The sequence below is a fragment of the Alligator mississippiensis genome, chromosome 3 (assembly GCF_030867095.1).
Source record: "Alligator mississippiensis isolate rAllMis1 chromosome 3, rAllMis1, whole genome shotgun sequence".
Classification (NCBI taxonomy): domain Eukaryota; kingdom Metazoa; phylum Chordata; order Crocodylia; family Alligatoridae; genus Alligator; species Alligator mississippiensis.
In genome coordinates, this window is record NC_081826.1 from 14,825,847 (window position 1) to 14,844,746 (window position 18,900).

The 18,900-nt window shown below is 48.5% G+C and overlaps 1 protein-coding gene across 1 annotated transcript in view; it reads left to right on the plus strand.

Annotated features, from left to right (window-relative positions):
• Positions 1-8,506: 8,506 nt before the first annotated feature.
• The window catches only part of HHLA1 (HHLA1 neighbor of OC90), a 32,818-nt gene continuing 22,424 nt past the window's right edge, over positions 8,507-18,900 (plus strand). Inside the window, exons 1-8 of the mRNA XM_059723468.1 lie at positions 8,507-8,519; positions 8,916-8,975; positions 11,486-11,566; positions 12,270-12,353; positions 12,452-12,535; positions 14,441-14,524; positions 15,700-15,756; positions 15,874-15,960. Of these exons, the coding sequence (XP_059579451.1) occupies positions 8,507-8,519; positions 8,916-8,975; positions 11,486-11,566; positions 12,270-12,353; positions 12,452-12,535; positions 14,441-14,524; positions 15,700-15,756; positions 15,874-15,960 (550 nt within the window). The remainder of the gene's footprint in view (positions 8,520-8,915; positions 8,976-11,485; positions 11,567-12,269; positions 12,354-12,451; positions 12,536-14,440; positions 14,525-15,699; positions 15,757-15,873; positions 15,961-18,900) is intronic.

Genomic DNA, 18,900 nt, shown 5'->3' on the forward strand with positions numbered 1-18,900 from the left:
CATTCGTTGTATGCCTGTATTCATTGAACCTGATGATCAGCACAGTGGGGTTGGGAGACAGGCAGATGTGGAGCTGAAGGAGCACAAGGGACACAGAATAAACTCCGAATGATGGGGCTTGGGGGCAGCTAGAAATCTCACACCATCAGACAGCATTCAGACAAATCTGTGTGCCTTGATCTCAGTGGGGTCCTTCCATGAGAGCACCTGCAACAGGGGCCGGTCTCACCTCCGCTATGAACAAGGGAGAGTGGGCAACAGTGTAATTGCCCCCACAAAAGCACTAGGAGGGGGAGAGGTTTAAGAAATCACAGGACCCACCAAAAATATGAGAAAATCTCATGCTTTCTGAGGTTAGCTTTTGGTTTTGGCAGGACTGGGAACTTCCTCCTCTGTGCTGTGGGACCAAGGACCAGTCATGTGTATACTTCCTGGGCTGGAAGGAGAGAATTGCCCCCCAAATTCTAAGTTGTTTCCTGGTGGGGGGATAGAAATAGAAAAGCCAATGAAATGTGGGATTTGGCTTAGTCATTTGTGTAACAATTATTTTAAAGAAATGGGTTGAACTTTCTCAAGGGAGAAGAGAAACAAAAGCGAAATGTGTGTTTCACTGGCACTTGCTTTATATCCGTGCTGTAGACAGGGGACACCTCCCGAAGGAGCACAGTTAATAGTGCAGATCCATCTCTCTGGTGGGTCCCAGCCTGGGATGGCACCTGGCTGTCAAGTCCTAGTCTTGTCCCATCAGCTGTCTTTTACATTGGGTCGAGGCTGCTTAGGTCCTGATTTGACAACTTATGTGTGTATATATATATATCAGCGGTGGGCAAGATGCGGCCCGCTAGGCTATTCTATGCGGCCCGCAGGACCACTAAAAAGTTTAGAAAATTAATATTTATCTGCCCTGGGCTGCCTGTCATGCAGCCCTTGATGGCTTGCCAAAACTCAGTAAGCAGCCCTCCTCCTGAAATAATTGCCCGCCCCTGATATAGATATACTTAATTATAAGCATGCGAGCAATCCCATTTTTCTAATGAACTATGCAACATATTCATGTATTAAAACAAGCTTCTCATGACTTTTGTCCCCTTCAGCTAAACAAGTCCTTTTAATATGTATCAAAGTTCTTGCTAATGAGTATCTCTCCCTGCATCATCCCATTCTTCTCCACAACAGAATGCTTGGTAGCTCCGTATCGGGTGCAAGCCAGCCTGGGTCTAAAATGCTGTGTAGATGTGCAGTTGCAGGATGTGGACATACCTTACCTAGCACTAATCTAGGAAGTTCAGGCTCCAGCACAGGGACTACAAGCCTGCCTGCAACACTGGGTATAGCAGCGGTGGCTGACGCTGATGCTGCCACACTACCTTCTGTTCACAGTGTGGGTCTAAGGGCAGACAAATGCCTTCAAAACTGCATCTGGCTCATCATAACAGCTGTGACCAACAGAAATGCCAGTGTCATGATGATAAATGGCACTCCTCAACACATTGGCTCCTTGTGTATATTGAGAGCCAGGTCTCATAACTTTTAGGATATATCCATATTGTGCAGGGCAGCACTGTGCAGAGATACCTACGCTACCTCTAGAACTGGAAACCATAGAGCTGGGATCATGTGGTTTCACTCCAGCTAATTTGCTTGATTGATGTGGATAAGAGGTTTGAGTTTTACTCCACAATTTGGCCAGAAATGTGAGCATGAACGCCGCGTGCCCCCAGAGGCTGGGGGGGCATGACAAGCTGCCGCAGGCAGCGGCGGTGCTGTCGGTGGCAGGACTACGGAGGAGGCAAGTGGGGAACTGCCACAGGCAGCCGCAGTGCTGTCAGCAGCGGGGGTGAGGAGGGTGGCGAGCGCTGAGCAGTTGTCGGTGGTGGACAGTGGTGATCGCAGACTACTTGCAGACGCTGCCGGTAGTGTCGGCAGCGCGGTGGACTGGTGAGTGGCGACTGCCCACAGGCACCACTGACAGTATCGCCAGTGCCTTTTCACAGGGGGGGGGTGCACCGCCACACTCAGAGGGTGCACATGCACCCGTGTGCACCCCCTATACATCGCCAATGAATGTAAGCATTTTGCTTGCTTACTTTGGGGCAAAGTAGAGTCTTGCATGAGCGTATGATTTGAGGATCTGTAAGAAAAACTACAATATCATGAACACTGGTGGTACTGAAACTAGCCAATGCCTTGGATGCACTTGGACTCACCAGAACTGTGTTTTCTTTCTCCTAAACCAGTGGGAGCTGGTGGCAGTACGATTCCAAAATGCCCTGGGTCCACCCCCATGTGCCTGCTAAGCTGAGCATAGGATGTCTGTGCCTTCTCCTCATCTGGAACTTAGGTGAGTGGAAATGGCTCTGAAACCTCACCTTCTCCAACAACTTGTTCTCACGTATGAAAAAGGTGATTTCCTTCCTGATCTTTTTGGAGTTGCTAGAGGAGCATCCAGAATGGCTTTTTCCACCCCCCTCACAGCCCAAAAGGTACATCAACCTGCTTTCACCCGCAGCATCTAAGGGAGTTCTTCAATGCTGAGCCAAGTCCAAGGGATCAATTATTTCACTGCTTTTTGTTAATGTAGTGAGGGGATGAAAGTCCAGTGTAAGCAGCAGATCAGACTTGATTGTCATGAGGGTATCTTCTGAACTTTCAGTCTATGAAGTTATTCTAGAGCAGGATTTTATATCCGGAGTTTGTTTTGCACCATTACAAATGATTACATCAACCATGATCAATGGAGCATTAGCTCTATGGTTGTTTTTATACTTAAGGATAAAAAATGATCTCTTTGGGATATGGCTGAGTTCACTGGGGGGGAAGTCAAGGAGGGAAAGTCATTGTTAAGTATGGTTTCTGCAATAGCAAGCATAGTTTGCCCTGCATCTTATCCAGGGGTAACTGGTGCCTCCTGAGTCTGAGGGGGCACAATTTGTTGGTGGGGCCGGGGGCACGCCAAAAGCCACATATCCACTCCTATACTTCTGTGCTGCAGCTTAGTGCTCCCCTGCCCCAAACCCACTGCCAGCCTTCACAGCAAAAAGCCTGCCCCATCCTGAGCGGTGCCGAGTCAGGAGCCAATCTTAGGGAGGCATGTTTCTCCGCCCATGATCACCCTACCAGTCGCCTGTGATCTTGTCTTTTTTCTGTATAATGAAGTCTATGACAAACTTAGTTGCGCATTTGCCATCAGTTCCCCTCCTCCTCTGACCTATGTGATCTCTAGTGGGGGTCGGTGCTAACACAGGGTCACAGTAGTGGGGTACAAGAAAGTAAAGGAACAGTTCCCTCCCAAAATTGTATGAACAATGGAAGGGGATAAGGGGACGCTGAAGAGAGGTGATTAACCATCCTGAACTTTCCAGAATACATTGCAGGGTCATGGTGCTAAGAGCTCCCTGAACCAGAACTTTTATCCTGCATTTGGAAAAACTAGTCCTGGATCAGCTCTTGGCAGCGTCCTGGTGCACGTGCTGAGAGGAGCAACATGGCGCTGTCACATGTTCACAGCTTCTACTTCGGCAAGAAGCCAGTGCTACTGCCTGAGCCAGAAGCCATGTAGGCAGACTCGCAGAGGCGTGTGCCAGGCCTACTGACACTACTCAGTTCACTTGTAGCACTACGCTAATCCTGCTACACTAACTGGAACTGGAATTGCTGTATACCAGGGTTCTGCAGCCTGTGGCCTGTGGCTGAATCCAGCCAGCCAAGCCAATCTGTCCAGCCTACAATGCTCAGTGATCAGCAACATTTGGCTGTGGGGCAGTTCAGTGGCATTTTGGGGGGCATTCTGCATAGTTCAGTGGTAGCCAGGTTGTGTGCAGGAATTCAGCGCTGGGAAGCAGTGCCGGCACCTGGGTCAGAAGCGCTGGCTTGGCTTGGCCTGGCCCAAGCTGCATTACTTCAACTTCTACCTGTCACTCTGAAAAGGTTGCTGACCCCTGATGTAAATGTCTTCTGGTTTTGAAGCCTGTGACATGAGTTTTGCTCCATCCGGGTGGGTCAATTTAGCCTTTACCCTGCAGGCTGCTGGTTGAAGTTTGGCTCCGATTGGTAATAAGCAAAAAATGTTACTATCTAAACAATTTTTGGTACTCATGACTGACTTCACTCTGGTTCCAGAGGCTGAAGTGCTAACACTACTTAACCCTTTGTATAGCAAGGAGACCAGAGACTGATTGGGCTTCATTTTCCAAAAGAGGACGGAGCTAGATTGGCCTTAGTGGTGGCAGATGACAGAAGAAGGAGCAATGGGCTCAAGTTGCAGCAAGGGAAGTTTAGGTTAGATGTTAAGAAAACAACTTTCTCTTTAGGAGGGTAGTACAACACTGGAACAGGTTACCCAGAGAGGTGGTGAAATCTCCATCCTTGGAGGTTTTTAAGACCCAGCTGGACAAAGCTTTGGCTGGGACGATCGAGTTGGGGACAGACCTGCTTTGAGCAGGGTCTTGGACTAGATGACCTCCTGACGTCCCTTCTACCTCGATTTTCTATGATTCTGCGATTTCGGTAGCTAGCAGTGGTCCTGCACAAGATGCTCCAGGTAACAAGGTCATCCATTTCAATCATGCATATGGAACAAGCCTTTTGCCAAATCCTATGAAATGCTACCTGAAAAGTTGGACTGAAAACAAACTAAGCCTGCTTTTGTGCTCTGGGCTCTCTGAACACTCTGGGCCTCTCTCTTAGCACCTAATTAAGCAGCAGGGGCTCAGCTGCACTTTCCCCTACCTGCGCTGGTCAGTCCCGAGCGGCACACGGCTCCGCCGCCACTTCTGCTGGCTGGTGCCGACCTGGCCAGCCTCCTCCCATCCCCAGCAGCTCATGAGAAGCCAGCTTCAGCTGCATGCTGGTTTTCCTGCCCGGTGCCGACCAGCATGTGGCTGAAGCCGGCTTCCCAGGTGCTGCTGGGGACGCCCAGCTGGGTTGGCACCGGCCAGCAGAAGCAGCGGTGAAGCCTCCTGCCTTTTGGGACCAGCTGGCACAGGTAGGGGGAAAGTGCAGCAGCACGTGGAGAAGCCACCTCTTGATAGGGGACGGGATGGGCTGGCCGGGCTGCACCAGGGAGGGAAAGCTGTGACTGAGCCCCCTGCAGCTGTGCTGTATGCGCCTTTAAGCCTAAACAATATGCTCAAGAATAGAGCACGAACCATCTGGGCTCCAACATAAATTTGGAGCAGGTAAAAATCTTTGTAAAAATACTGTCCAGATTGTGTTTGCTTCTGTTTCTCTTTGTGCGGGATTGGGGGTTCAACTTGTTACTACTTGTTAAAGATGTGTTACTAACAAGTTGTTAATTCAATAAAAATAAATCTATTTGAAGATTATTCTAAAAAATGCCCACATGTTGTTGCTTTGATTAGTTTCCACTCTGGCTGATATCTTTTCCCCATTTGATCTGTCGACTTGCATTATGCTTCTTTTATTCATTGAAAAGTGAGTAGAATTGAAAGTATTTATTTTAGTCAAGTGTTTGGCATTATTTCATTCTTGCTTTTATATTGTTTTTATTTTGGATTTTAAACCACATTTCCAGACCCATTTCATTGTCACTTCCTGCAACTTCATTGGTGTCAAGGGTCATGTGACATCACTTCCTGATGTGATACCATTTCCTGTGAGGTCTTTGAATATGGCTCTCCAGCCCACTGGGTGATAAAAAGTTCATGATCCGGCCCCACATTCAAAAAGGTTGGACACCCCTGATTTAAACCATTTAACAGTCTTCACAGCACTCCCTCTAGCAGGGGGCAGCAACTTAGGCCCTGTGGGTCCAAAGCAATATGATGTGGCCTGCAATAGAGTTCCCTGCAGCTGGTGGGGCATCTGGGGGTTCATGGTATTGCATCCCAGTAACCCTGGCACACTCATCAGCATCACCCCCCTCCCTCCCCATGGGAGATGCTGCTGCTGCTTTTGCTGTGTGGAGGTGTCAGCACAGCCAGGAGATGAGGTGTTAATGCAGCCCCCCCACCGCCTTTCTTGTCCCCATATTGACCTTTACTGATTGCCACTCTTGACAAGGAGCTGGCAACTGCAGTAGGGGGTGGCAGAGGTTCCCTATGCCTGTAGTAGCTCAGGCTAGAGGCCGGGGGGTGGAGGTGCTAGAGCAGCCCTCCCTTCCCTTCCACACTGCTGAGCTGAGGGGGGACATGGCTAGCTGCTGCACTTAGTCTGCTGGCCACCCTGACACCTCCCCCCAGCACCAATAACATCTCTCATGGGGTAGAAGAGGCACAAGGCTGATGGGGCACCGGGGCTACACTGGGTGGTGCACCAGAGGTGACTTGGCCAGTGAGGGGGAGGATTGGTGGCCTGTGGAGCCAATCAGGTCACAAGCAGCAGTCTGCAGTTGTTGAAAGGTTACGGCCCCCTGTGGCAGACTAAGCATAATATGCTGAATACTATAATGTGTTGATCAGTCTATAGCGCAGCTGGGGCTGAGGGCAGCGGGGAGGGTTTTGCTGCTACAGGGAAGCTCTGACTTGATGTTTTGCCTGCATGATCTCGCCACTCAAAGCTCCCCGAATGGGGTGAGGGACATAAAATTAGCTGGCTACTGGGCATGTGAGCCAATTTCCCAGCTGCCAAATAAACTGCTATACATGAGAATTAACATTTGCTGGGCCAGACCATAAACTCATTTAGCCCAGTATTGTCTCACATGGTGGCATAGACTGTAGAAGCAGACAGGATGCAGAGAAGAATGCATTGCAGCTGTCTGGGCTATTCATGATCCACAAATAGCTATGAGGCCCATTTCCCCAGATCTGTCAACCCACCTTTTCACATGATCATTTTTCATTTGTGTTTTGTACTGCTTTAGTGCTTCAAGGGTCCCACTGAGATGAGGTCCCTATTGTGCTGGTCTCTGTTCAAACATGTAGTAAAAGAGAATCCCTGCCTGGCAGAATTAACAACTTAGGATCATAAGGAAGTAGGGCTGGGAGGTTCCCCATGAGGTCCCTTAGTTTAGCCCCTACAGAAGGCAGGATCATCCCTGACTAAACCATCCCAGTCAAGTGTCTTCTCTCCTTTTAAATAAAGAGAAAAAGGGTGGGAGGATAATGTCCATTATGCTGACAGGGAACTGAGGCACAGAGAGACTAAGTGGTTACAAAGGGAGTCAGTGGCAAAGCCAAGAACTAAGCTTAGATCTTGGTCCTCAAACTAAGCTTGGTCCTCAAACTTTTTAGACCCAAAGTCCCCCTCATTAGACTTGAGGTGGCCTTCAGAGAATGCTGGTTATTAGTTTTCACTTGTATTGTTATACAGTTTTCCCTCGATTTATGTGATACGCATTCCCAGAGAGTGCCACATAAATTGAATTTGCCTAAAGCAAGCCCAGTTTATAATGTAACAAATTGGGATAGGCTCCCATGGTGGTGAGGGAGGGAGGAAGGGAGTGAGTGAGACTGGGACTAGGGAAGGGGTGGTGGGAGGGACTACAGCAAAGCAGTGGGAACTGTGAGTGGGTGCAGGATGGGGAGTGTAGGATGAGGGGGGCATGGCTCTTGCTGTTATACACCCCCCCCCCCGGAAGGGCTGTGGGCTGGGGGGCTGTGCTGGGCTGTGCTGTTGTCCCGCGTGCAGATCTGGGGGTCCATGCCCCCCCTGGGAAGAGCCTGATGCAGCCCTCCCGGGGGGCACATAGCAGCAAGAGCCATGCCCTCTGACCCACACCCCATCATCCTGCATCCCCCCCTTCCTATGCTCCATACCTACTCACAGTTCCTGCTGCCTTCCTGCCTGCTGCAGTCCAGGGCCTCTGCTTCTCCCCACTCATGCCAGTCCCTGCTGCAGTGGCTGTAGAAGCAGCCAATGCCAGCTGCCTGTAGTTGCTGGGCTGCACTGTGCCCTGAACCTCCTGGGGCTCTGCTTTTCCCCACTCACCCCAGCTGCTGCAACAGACCTGGGAGCAGCCAACACCACCTGCCTGAACCACAGCATGGCACAGCCCAGGTGCTGGGGTGAGTGGGGATAAGCGGACCCCAATTGCATAAGAGTGAGTTTACCTCACATATAAGGAATTTGGGGTAGAAAAAGGGTGATTGCATAAGAGCGAATTTGCATATGTGGAACCCGCATAAATTGAGGGAAACCTGTAACAGCAAAATAAGGGAGCAATTCTTCTGTTGCAAAGAACTCAGAGCACAGCAGGGAAAGTATAACTCTGTGGATTCCTGTTTGAAACATCTGGGTTTATCTTGTGAAACATGGTTGCACACCTAACGGTGCTAACATGGTGTGGCACCCTGCAGCACCCCTGCAAGGATCTTGAGGCACCCCAGAGTGCTGCAACACCCTGGTTGAGAATCACAGGCCTAGATATTCTAGTCCCAATCCAAAGTCTTGCCTAGAACACTATCTTGAAGAAGTCACAATATATACAATACTGTGTTTTGAATAATCACTGTGCTCACAGCTGTTGCTGCTTTCACTGGGCGTTGTGTGTTTTCCTTTGTGTATAATGGCCAATGGCCATTTTAGAGATTGGCTATTTTAGAGAATGGCCATTTTAGGTATGGCTGATAGCCTTTACAAACTGGCTCTAAATTCATACAGTACTGTGTAGCCATTGTCTTCCCATGAGTTCTGCCAATGGGATTAACACATTTTCACCAAGGGCCTGATTCTGCACCACTGGAGCCAAAGGATGTCGTGCTGGTGAGTTCACTGAGGGGCAGGCTCAGGCTGAAGGGAAAGAGAACCTTATTTCTTCACTTGCTTTGTGTGTGCATGTGCTCTGCTGTTGCAAAGGATCCTTGGTGGGTCTGTGGGATGGATTAGATTCTAGTATTCATGTCCACCCACACAACCATAATGTATCACAACAGCCAAGAAACCATGGCTGGGAGAGCCCCTGTATGTTGTTTCAATGTAAGGGTTGTTTCTGAGAGACTTTCTTCTTTTTGCAGCTGCCTGCCTAAAAGGAGAAAGCAAAAAGGAAAAGAAAGTGGCTGTCCTTGCTACTGCAGGTAAAGGCTGGTACTTGGCTTCTCGCACACATGTGCATGTGTATGTGTTAAAGCTGTGTTGGAAGAACATGATGTAGCCCTTTAGATAGTACCTTACAGACATTCACAAAGCATAAGCCTGAATTGATTCAACCTTTGCAGGTTAATCTAACCTGGCTAAGATAAACCAGTTTGTAACCATGCAGACATGCCCCCTGGTCTGAAGAAATGCAGGCATAAGCCTGTAGTGGCTCAGGCTAGAGGCCGGGAGGGTGCTAGAATAGCCCTCCCTTCCTTTCTACAATGCTGAGCTGAGGGGGGGGGGTATGACTAGGCCCTGGCAGGACACTCTGATTAGGAAGGGGTTCATCCCACCTCGCTGTTGATAACAGAGCATTGAGTTACACAGCAAGGAGTTACACAGGGAGTTGTTAGTATTTATCAGCACATAAAAAAACTCAACAGCCTTCAAGCTCTTCTTAAACAACTTATTCTGAGGAAGGAACACAGGGACATTACCAGCTACCTGTTGTTTAGCTCCAAAAAGCCCTAAGCAGATGCTGTCCTGTTTGTCCTTGTCCTCTCTCCCACAGCATGGACCGTAGCCAGCATATGTTATGCTAAGTAATGCTGAGAGGTGTCTGTAAGGCACAGGGGAGGGGGAATGCCTGCTTGACCAGGGAGTAGTGAGGGGCAGGAGGGGGAGAGGGAGGAAGCCAGGCAGACCCTGGATCTGCAGTCTCAGCCAGGGAGCAGAGGGAAGGGGCCAGCTCTGCTGGGCTGGAGCAGAGAGCAGAGCCCTGCCTAGGGTTGCAAATCATCTGGGATGCTGGAGGACTCTGATTTAACTTAAACCAGGAATGGGTCTGGGACAGACACTGCATAAGCCAATTTGACCCAAATCAGTTAAGTCTGATACTACATTCAACCAGGTTTATCTCAAACTGGTTTCAGCCATTTTCAAACTGGTTTATGTGCACTGAACATCTGTTCTGTTTCTGATCACTTAAACCAGTTTATGTATAATGTCTGTCCCTAGAGCTGATAAGCAAACTACTCTTCAGTAAATTCCACACAGCCAGGCATCTTATAGATTCATAGAAGTAGGGTTGGAAGGGACCTTGTAGATCATCAAGTCCGACCCCCTACCCTGGGCAGGAGAGAAAGCCAGGCTCAAATGACCCCAGCCAGGTAGACATCAAGCCTCCTCTTAAAGACCCCCAGGGTAGGAGCCAGCTCCACTTCCCTTGGAAGTTGGTTCCAGATCCTAGCTGCCCTGACTGTGAAGTGCCTTCGGATGTCTAGTCTAAACCTACTCTCTAACAATTTGAGGCCGTTATTCCTTGTTTCTCCAGGGGGTGCTAGGGGGAACAGGGTCTCTCCCAAACCCTGCTGGTCCCCACTAGTGAGTTTATAGACTTAATCTCCCTCCACAGCTGCTCTTCTCATCAGCACCCACCTGGAAAGGACTCCATTTCAGTCTCGACGTCCAACTCTCTTTCAAACCCACAACTGCCCCTCAGACCTACTGGTTTGGGTTCATGTTAGGAGAAACTGAACACTGCTTCTACTGGCTGGAGGCCTCATGGCCATAAAATACAAGCCCACCCATCTTCCAGAAGCCATCTCACTAACCTCGGATAGATTCCCAGAAGAGGGGAGCACATGGTGCAGACTCCGTGTCTCCCCTTTGAGCTCGGCAGCTGCCCTGTACAAATTGCAGCTTGCCCATTGCCCTATTTACCCAGTAGAGGGAGGTTGGATTTTACACTACTGCTTATCAGCATTGAGTCTGAGGTCTGTTTTGTTCAGAACTGGTCAAAAACTGTAAATAATTGCCCTGGAAGATCCAGCATTTTTTCCTCATTTTTTCCCCAGCCTTAATTTTTCATCTTTCTCTTCCTCTCTGCCTCCCTTTCTGCATTATTTTGTTCAAATGGAACAAGCAATTTTTCTGCTAAAGTTTGCATTGAAACAATCATGAAATAAAAAACTATTTTCAAATAAAAGAGCTCGACCTGCTCTAGTTAGATTATTCTCCAGGCACGGAGAAAAATAGCTGAATCTTCATCCAGGCTCTGTGGACCAGTGACAGCTGGAAATCTCAGCAGAGAAGCTATCCACATGAGTTCATCATCGGGGGCATCTGCTCCAATGTCACATTCATGCAAATGCCTGTTGCCCATCGCTAGGGGGCTGCAAAGCTTCAGGTCTTTGCTGCGGCTGCCTGGTTGCTTAGTAGAGCCAGGAGCATCTCTAATAAGGAAGCGCATAGATAATGCCCTATGTGAATTTTGACCCCGTGCTGCCTCTGCTGCTCTTACTGAGTGCATTTCACTCACTTGTCTCCCCATCGCTCATTTTCCAGCCATAATGAGCAACCTTAATCATTTCATTTCCCCCCTGGATTTTAGCTTTTTGTTGAATAAATTCCGTCAAGTCTTTTGAAGCCATACACGCATGTTGAGCAAACAGCAACTTCCTGCCACTGTCATACATTTGGTGGTTCAGAAAAGCCTTTTTTTTTTCAGAGGTGCCTGCTAAATCAGTTGACCTGACTGCAATTAACCTGACGGAGCTAGTGAATGGCATGTTAAATACGGCTTTTAAAGGTAATTTTCTTTTTGTGCTGCAAACGGAAGCGAAAAGCGACATGGCTTCTCAGTTCCATGCTGAATGAAATAAAGAGCAAAAGATTATAGGGTGAAAAAATAACATCAAATGTGCAATATGTCCTGTATACCTGATAAAAAATACAGACGGTATTTGGAATAAAGTATCTTTTTGGTACTGGTAGCTAAAATACCAAACCACTGAAATACCAAACCGCCTGAAATATCAAACCGTTTCTGCCTGTATTAAGAGAAAAACTTGGAACTGTGAGTGTGTGTGTGCGTGTGCGTGTGTGTGCATGCGTGTGTGTGTGTGTGTGTCTAGAAGAAGATCTCTCTATTTACTATACTTCCATCTTATTCCTTCCCATCCTTCATCTGTTTTTGTTGTTTGTTTGTGTTTTATATCATTTCCTTTCCTTTCTATTCTGTATTTTTTGTCCTGGGTTGTTGTTGTTGTTCTTTTTTTGGTGATTTAATTTTGTTTCTCTAAAATTGCAAGTGGTGATTTTTAAAAATTATTTTTGTGAGATTGCCATCAAAAGAGATTCAAATGCCTGTCAGCTGCCTCTGGTGTTCGTATAGCTGTGTGAGCTGCAAGCACCTTTGAGTGTGCTTGAAATACATTCCTGGCCCTGTTAGATCAGACCCAATAGGTTTCTTGCCTATAACCTGGTACATTAATAGCAATGTATCTTTGCAGGTACCAAAAAATTCTTCTCTCTGCTAAGCATTACGTCTTACAGCTCATTTGCCTTCCACAAAGTTTCAGTCCTCATCTATAACAGTAGGTACCATCTCATCTTACTCTATACCCCCGTGCATTTTCTTACAATACACAGGTGAGTCCAGCCCGATTTCAGTCTTCACTGTCTCTGTTTGCAGTTTCCAACCTGAAAATTGTTGACCCCAGCAAGTTCCCTATGAGGTATTGCTATTGTTTAAACAACATGACAAACGACTTAACAGGTGAGTGGAAATGCACGGATTACATTTGAGTGAGGTTCAGCCAAACTGTTTTCATTTGAGCTGCAGGTTGTGGGTTGCTGTCCTGCAACCTTTGCTCACAGAAGGACCATAGTCTCACTGAAATCAATACCTGGTACCTAGGGTGAGTGGCTGTTATGAAGCAATGGAGAGACAGAGCGGGCTCACTTGGGGTATTACACAGGAAGTGCATTGATGCCACAAGAAGTCCATGATGCCACGGGGCCATTGCTACTCTACTATTTGCTTCTGGTGGCACCATGTTCAAGACACATTGCAAACTCTCCAGAAGGCTGGTGTGTGCCTTGAGGAGCTCCTCTCAGAAACAGGAGGAGATACGAAGACACAAGTTAGGGGCAGAGGAAGAGAGGGAAATAATTAAGATGATGGATCATGCAGACAATCCTGTGTTTCTGCACTTTCTCTCACTGATTTCCTCAAACCAAGTTACACAGTTGCACTGTAATGTGTGGAAAGGCTGCTCAACTGATCTTACGCAGCGGGCTCTGTGTCTTCACTGTGGCCAGAAGAAATAACTACAGCACGTGTGGGTACAAATGAACTAGCTTTAATCTATCTAGTACAATATGGGTGAGAATATCAGTTACGATGTCATGACGAAGGCCTCAGCACTGGCCATATCAGCCTGCCAGCAACCCAATGTACCTCCTTGGAGAGTTAGCCAATATGGACTCCATCCCACTGCTTTTACTGTATTTGGTGCCTGAGCTAGCTAAATGAAAAGTGTTTTGGGCAGGGCTAGATAATCAGGACTCGTAGTAGAGATGATATCTTTTATTAGACCAACAAGATTTTTTGCAAACAAATACTTTAATTGCAAGCTTTTGGGCACAAACACCCTTCATCAGGCATTGGAGAAAGGATTGTCAAGTTCTCCGGGGTGGGGCTACACATTCAGCAATCACACTTTTGACTGCCCTGCGGATACATCCTTTACGTTACTTTGCCTTCAGTGTAGCAGGCCAGGAAAGACTATATATGGCTAAAGTGCCACTGGAATGCCCAAAATAAGATTTAAGCAGAGAATATTGCCCCCTACGAAATAGTTACCCACAAAGGATTATGCTTCTTAATAGATCTACCAATAAGGATGTGGGTCTCAGCTCAGCAATATGTTTAAGCCTGCTCTTACTCCTATCCCTAGGCAGCAAAATACTTAACACAGTCTTCATTTTAAACATATTGGGTACATCTATACAAGATGCTTTAGTGTGCATTAGACTAATCTACACCAACTACTAAGCATCACCATCTACAAGTGTGCAGGAATTACTGCACAGTACATTAGTGCAATGCACTGTTTTTTAGTACCTGTAGGTACAGGTACTAGAACTTGGTACATTAAACAAATGCACTGAAGTGTATGTATAGACGTTGACCCAGAGCAAATTGCTCCCCATCAGAGTAGGCAGCAGGGGGGCACAGCAGGTGGGGAAAGCTGCCCAGCTTGGCTGCCTCACACCACGTGGAGATTAGGATGGGTTCTAGTCTCCATGTGGTTGGGAGGCAGCTGCCCAGCAGCCCGGGCAGCTCTCCCCTGCCCCACAGAGATCAGGACCAGCCCCGTTCCCCCTGCCAGCCTGGGGCTGACACCTGGGGGAGCCTGACACCTGGCTGCTGCAGAGGGGCAGAGCAAATTTGCTCCCAAAGAGTGTACGTTCAGATGTGTGCACAGCTGCAGTTTAATGTACCTGAATTTTCTACGCAGAAAATTCAGGAGCATTAATTGCACGTGTAGATGCGCCCACTGTCATATACCATCAAAGCCAAAGGCAAAGCGCGTGCCTAAAAATATGAAGTACACATATAAGATGCTTTGCTGAATGTGTGCCTTGGACTATAAACCTGCTCTGGTTTGTTTCCTAGATTTTACAGCCTTACTCGTTGACATTATTGGGAACTCTACCAGTTACCTCACAGAAATTTTCAAATCGACTTCCATCCTCTCAGGTTTGCATGTCTTCGTCTCTCCTTGTACCATTCGCTGCTGGTGCACAAGACAGGCATGTTATAATCCCCACTGGGACACAGGCATTGAAAAGCCTCGTATCCGCACTCCTTCTTCAGCACTCCCAAAATAAGGAATGCAACTATAAAAATCTTGTACTTCAAGTATTTTTGAAAAGTATTTTAATATTTATTTGACCGGTCAATTAATTATTGTCAGACAGAGTTGTCTTTTTGTAAGCATACTCATTAAAGGCCAGATTAGGATTCTCGTACTCTGCTAAGTGAAATATTTCACAAATAGGCCTAAGACTAACTTCAGAGCAGACATCAGTGGGACCAGGTAGCATGGCTGAGTGTATGTAGAGGTATGAAATGGGTTTATATATTAGGCCTGCTGTATGATTATGGACAAGTCTCTGTCTCCCCCTTCTCTATGCCTCAGTTTTTGCATCTGTGAAATGGAGATAACAATACTGCCCTACCTTGCGAAGTACCGTGGCGCAGATAGAAAACAGGACTTAAGTGGACTTTAGGAATTTAGCTCTGAAACTGCGACTGCCAAAGCTATGCTTAGCAGCTGCATAAACTCATAGGCAGTTCTGCCTTCTGGATGTGCTCAAAAATATCCCACTCTCAGTAGTTTAATGCTAGCTCTCATCTCAGGCCTCTTTTGATCCTGGATTAAGGAAGAGATTGTGGTGGTGTCACATGCCTTTTTTATACTTAGAAATTAGTGCACTTACCCATTGTGTGAAAGACTTGGGCTCAATCTCTTCTCAGCCTGAGAGTTTTCAAACCCAAATCTCTGCATCCCAGGAAAGGGCCCATGGGCACAGAAGGTGAGCAAGCAAAACGGTACCTTGCTTTGTGGCCTAGTAGGTAGGGTACTTTGCTTGGGAGGGGGGTGCCCTGTGCTTTGATGCCTGCTCCCAGAACTGGTTGTGCATTTTCCATTGTGCACTCACTGGATAAAAGCCAGAAATGATGCAGGGAGTAAGGAGCAGTACCCCAGAGCCCATCTCACAGGTGAGTGCTCTAACCACTAGCCTGCAGAGTCATGCCTTTTGCTTACAGCCGTATGTGCCTGTTAGGTTTAGTCGGTGCTCTCAGCTCCTTAAAAGAATATAGTGAAAGCTGATGACAAAGCATTTGTGTTACATTTGTTTGCCTTTCAGTGAGTCAGAGCAACAATTCAGACTGTATCTATATCTGTGTGATGACAGGCCAAACAGGTAAATGTACAAATTACCCCTCCAGAGCATATCATCCTTCACATTCACCGAGCTGACTCCTACAAGGTGCGACTGCGTTAATCCTGCCTTGTTATTTTTGAGCATTTGTCTTCCCAGGCAGGAATCTGTCTGACTTCTGGGAAATGATAGAGAAGTCTCCTGTTATTAATTACACGTTTTCCAGTAATGCGTCTGCTGACCTGGGTAAGTGCATCTTGAAGGAATAAATGAAAGAAAAAAACTGTTGCCCAGATACCAATTGTAATGAATGAAGTCATTTACCTGGCTGTGTTTATTACCACCTGGTAACTGCAGAAACCGGGTAAGCATACACCGCAACACTGACCTGTCACCAAAATATAAGACAGATCTGATCACTATTGAAAGCAGATTTTCCATTGATTTCATAATGGGTCTGGCCTCTATGTCCTGATCTGAAGTGTATTTAATGGAAGATCAATGGGAATCTTCCATTTAGTGGAACCAGGTGCTGACCAGAAGCAGAACTCTTTGATTTCCTTCCAAGCTCTAGATGCCAAAGCATCTCATCGAATTTGACTCAGCAGCACTACTTTGAGCAGGAATTTGCTCCCAGGAAGCACAAATAATTAGAAATGGGGTGGGGGGGGGCAGCACTTGGCTCCTGGCTCCTGGGGGTAGCCAGGAGCTGAAAAGCGCCAGGACCGGGGGAATTCTCCATCCCCTGTGGTCCCCTAGTGGCTAACTGGGAGCAAATTTGTATCTCTAGCAGTAGATACTGCACAGTAGCCCATGTGTAGACAGTGACTGGGAACAAATTTGCTCCCAGTCAGCATCTACACATGCGTTACTGTGCAGTATCTATTGTATTTACAGGTAGAAGCTAACAGCACAGTAGACTAATTTACTGTACAGTAAATGGTGTGCATGTGTAGATGCTGATGCTTTATTGCACAGTAGATTAGTCTACTGCAGGGGTGGGCAAAAGACGGCCCGCGGGCTGGATCTGGGGCCCCGAAAAAATTTAGAAAATTAATATTTATCTAACCCTGGCTCCTGTCAAAGATGACAAAAGTCAAGGGCAGTAGGACCCAGGGGAAGCCATGGCAGGCTCCTGCAACAGCAGGGCCCACCTAGCCCAGCCTCTCCCCCCGCCCCCAGCCCACAGCTGGAAGCCCCTAGCTAGCAGGGGCTTCTGGCCTGGGGCTGTGGAGCTGTTCATGCCTGCACCAGCATGGGAAATTCAGGTAAGTAGGGGGGGAGGGGAGGCAGGGGAGGACTGTGGGAATCTCCCCAGTCCTCAGAGCTGGGTCAGCTCCTGCTAAGCCCCATGGTTCAGCCATGCAGCTGGGAGCCAGCAGGTGGGCAGGAAAGTAGTGGCAGGGATGGGGGGAGTGGAAGTGAGCGGTGTGCGGAAGCACGGGGACTGTGCACCCATCTAGACTGAGCAGCAGCAGCAGGGAACGAACTGGTGCTCAGTGTGGGGAAAAAGCGCTCCCCACCTCCCCGTGGCTGGTGCTTCCTGCTGCAGCCACTCACAGCCCACGTGGGGCTGTCCTGCCTCTCCTCCTCATCACCGCCAGTCTATGGGGCAGTGGTGGCAATGGAGAGCAGGCACAGGCAGCCCTGTGCAGGCTCCGAGTGGCTGCAGCACGGGGTGCTGGCCACAAGCTGGGGGGGAGTGGCTGCTTTTCTCCCATGCTGAACACCAGTTTGTTCCCCACCACAACTTCTAGTCTGGGCCCTGCATAAGCTCTGGGCTCACCTGTCTGGGCTGAGCAGCAGCAGCAGCAGCTGGGCAGAAACTGCTGCTCAGCGCAGAGGAAAGCAGTCCCCTCTGCTCGCCGCTGCTGGGCGGTGTTTGCTGCGGCTGCCCACCCAGAGCACACGCTGTGCTAGGCTGTGGTGCAGCCGCTTCACTGCTGCCTCTGTGCTGCCCTGAGTCTGCGCTACATGGCCACTGCTACCACACTTTTCCCCCACTTTGAGCACCAGTGCACTCTCCACTGCTGCTGCTCAGTCCAGACAGGTGAGCGTGGGGCATGCAGGGTCAGGGCTGTGTGCTGGTCCCTGCCTGTACCACAGGGCTGGGGCAGGGGCAGGGGCACTGGGAGTGAGCAGGTGCATGGGAGCCAGTGGCAGCTGGGCAGGAGTGCAGGGTCCATGCTGGTGTCCCGGGGCCAGCGCCGGCGGGGCCCAGAACAGGGCTGCAGGAACGTGGGGTCCCAGCTGGCAGGGGCTCTATGGAGCTGGGCCAGCTCCCTGCTCTTCCTGCTGGTGCAGCCCACCTCCACAGACCCCTGCCAACCCACACCCTGTGCTCCTACTGCCCGGCTCTGGGCCCCTCCAGCGCTGGCCCTGGGACACTGGTGCAGGCCCCACGCTCCCGCTCACTTTCACTCCCCCCTCCCACTGCTTTCCTACATGTCTCCCATACCCACATCCGTACCCACACACACACATCCACACAAACCCCCATATGCAATCACATCGGCATATACGGCACAAATGCACACAAATCAGGGCAAAAATATATATTTTAATTAAATTAAAACATATTATTATGGGTGTTTGATTTTTAGTATGTAATTTGCTTTTTTTTCCTGTAAGATAGCAAACCCTCTTCCCCAAAGGAGTACTTCCAGGGGCAAGAGGAGGGACTTCCAGTGGCAAAAGGCGGAGGTTAGGGGTGGGACTTCTGGTCCTAATATGGCGACTAGGGGGGTTGGGCACCTGGCAAGGGGCGGGGCTACCCATGTGGCCCTCAACAGCTTGCCAAACCTCGGTAAGTGTCATTCTGCCCGAAATAATTGCCCGCCTCTGGGCCATTGCATAGTAAAATGTCTCATGTAGACACATTCCTTAAGTACCAAAAGCAAAGACTAGTTTCACCTTTGATTTATAGGTGCAACTCCACAAGCTTCCAGCAGTACTAAACTATTACAGCTGTTTGCATAGCGGATAAAAACATTAGAGTGGTATTGGACATTTTGGGGAAGTATGCTCCCCAGTCTTCAGAGAAGTGGAGCTAAACCTAATCTGTTGACCCTGTGCTGCTCTTGTTGACTTGGTTTCCTTCCTGGAGTGGGACAGGTACTAGACATGCAGTCAATGGGAGTTTTACCTGGCAAGTTAACATTCAAAGCACTTGGATAAAGAATGCAT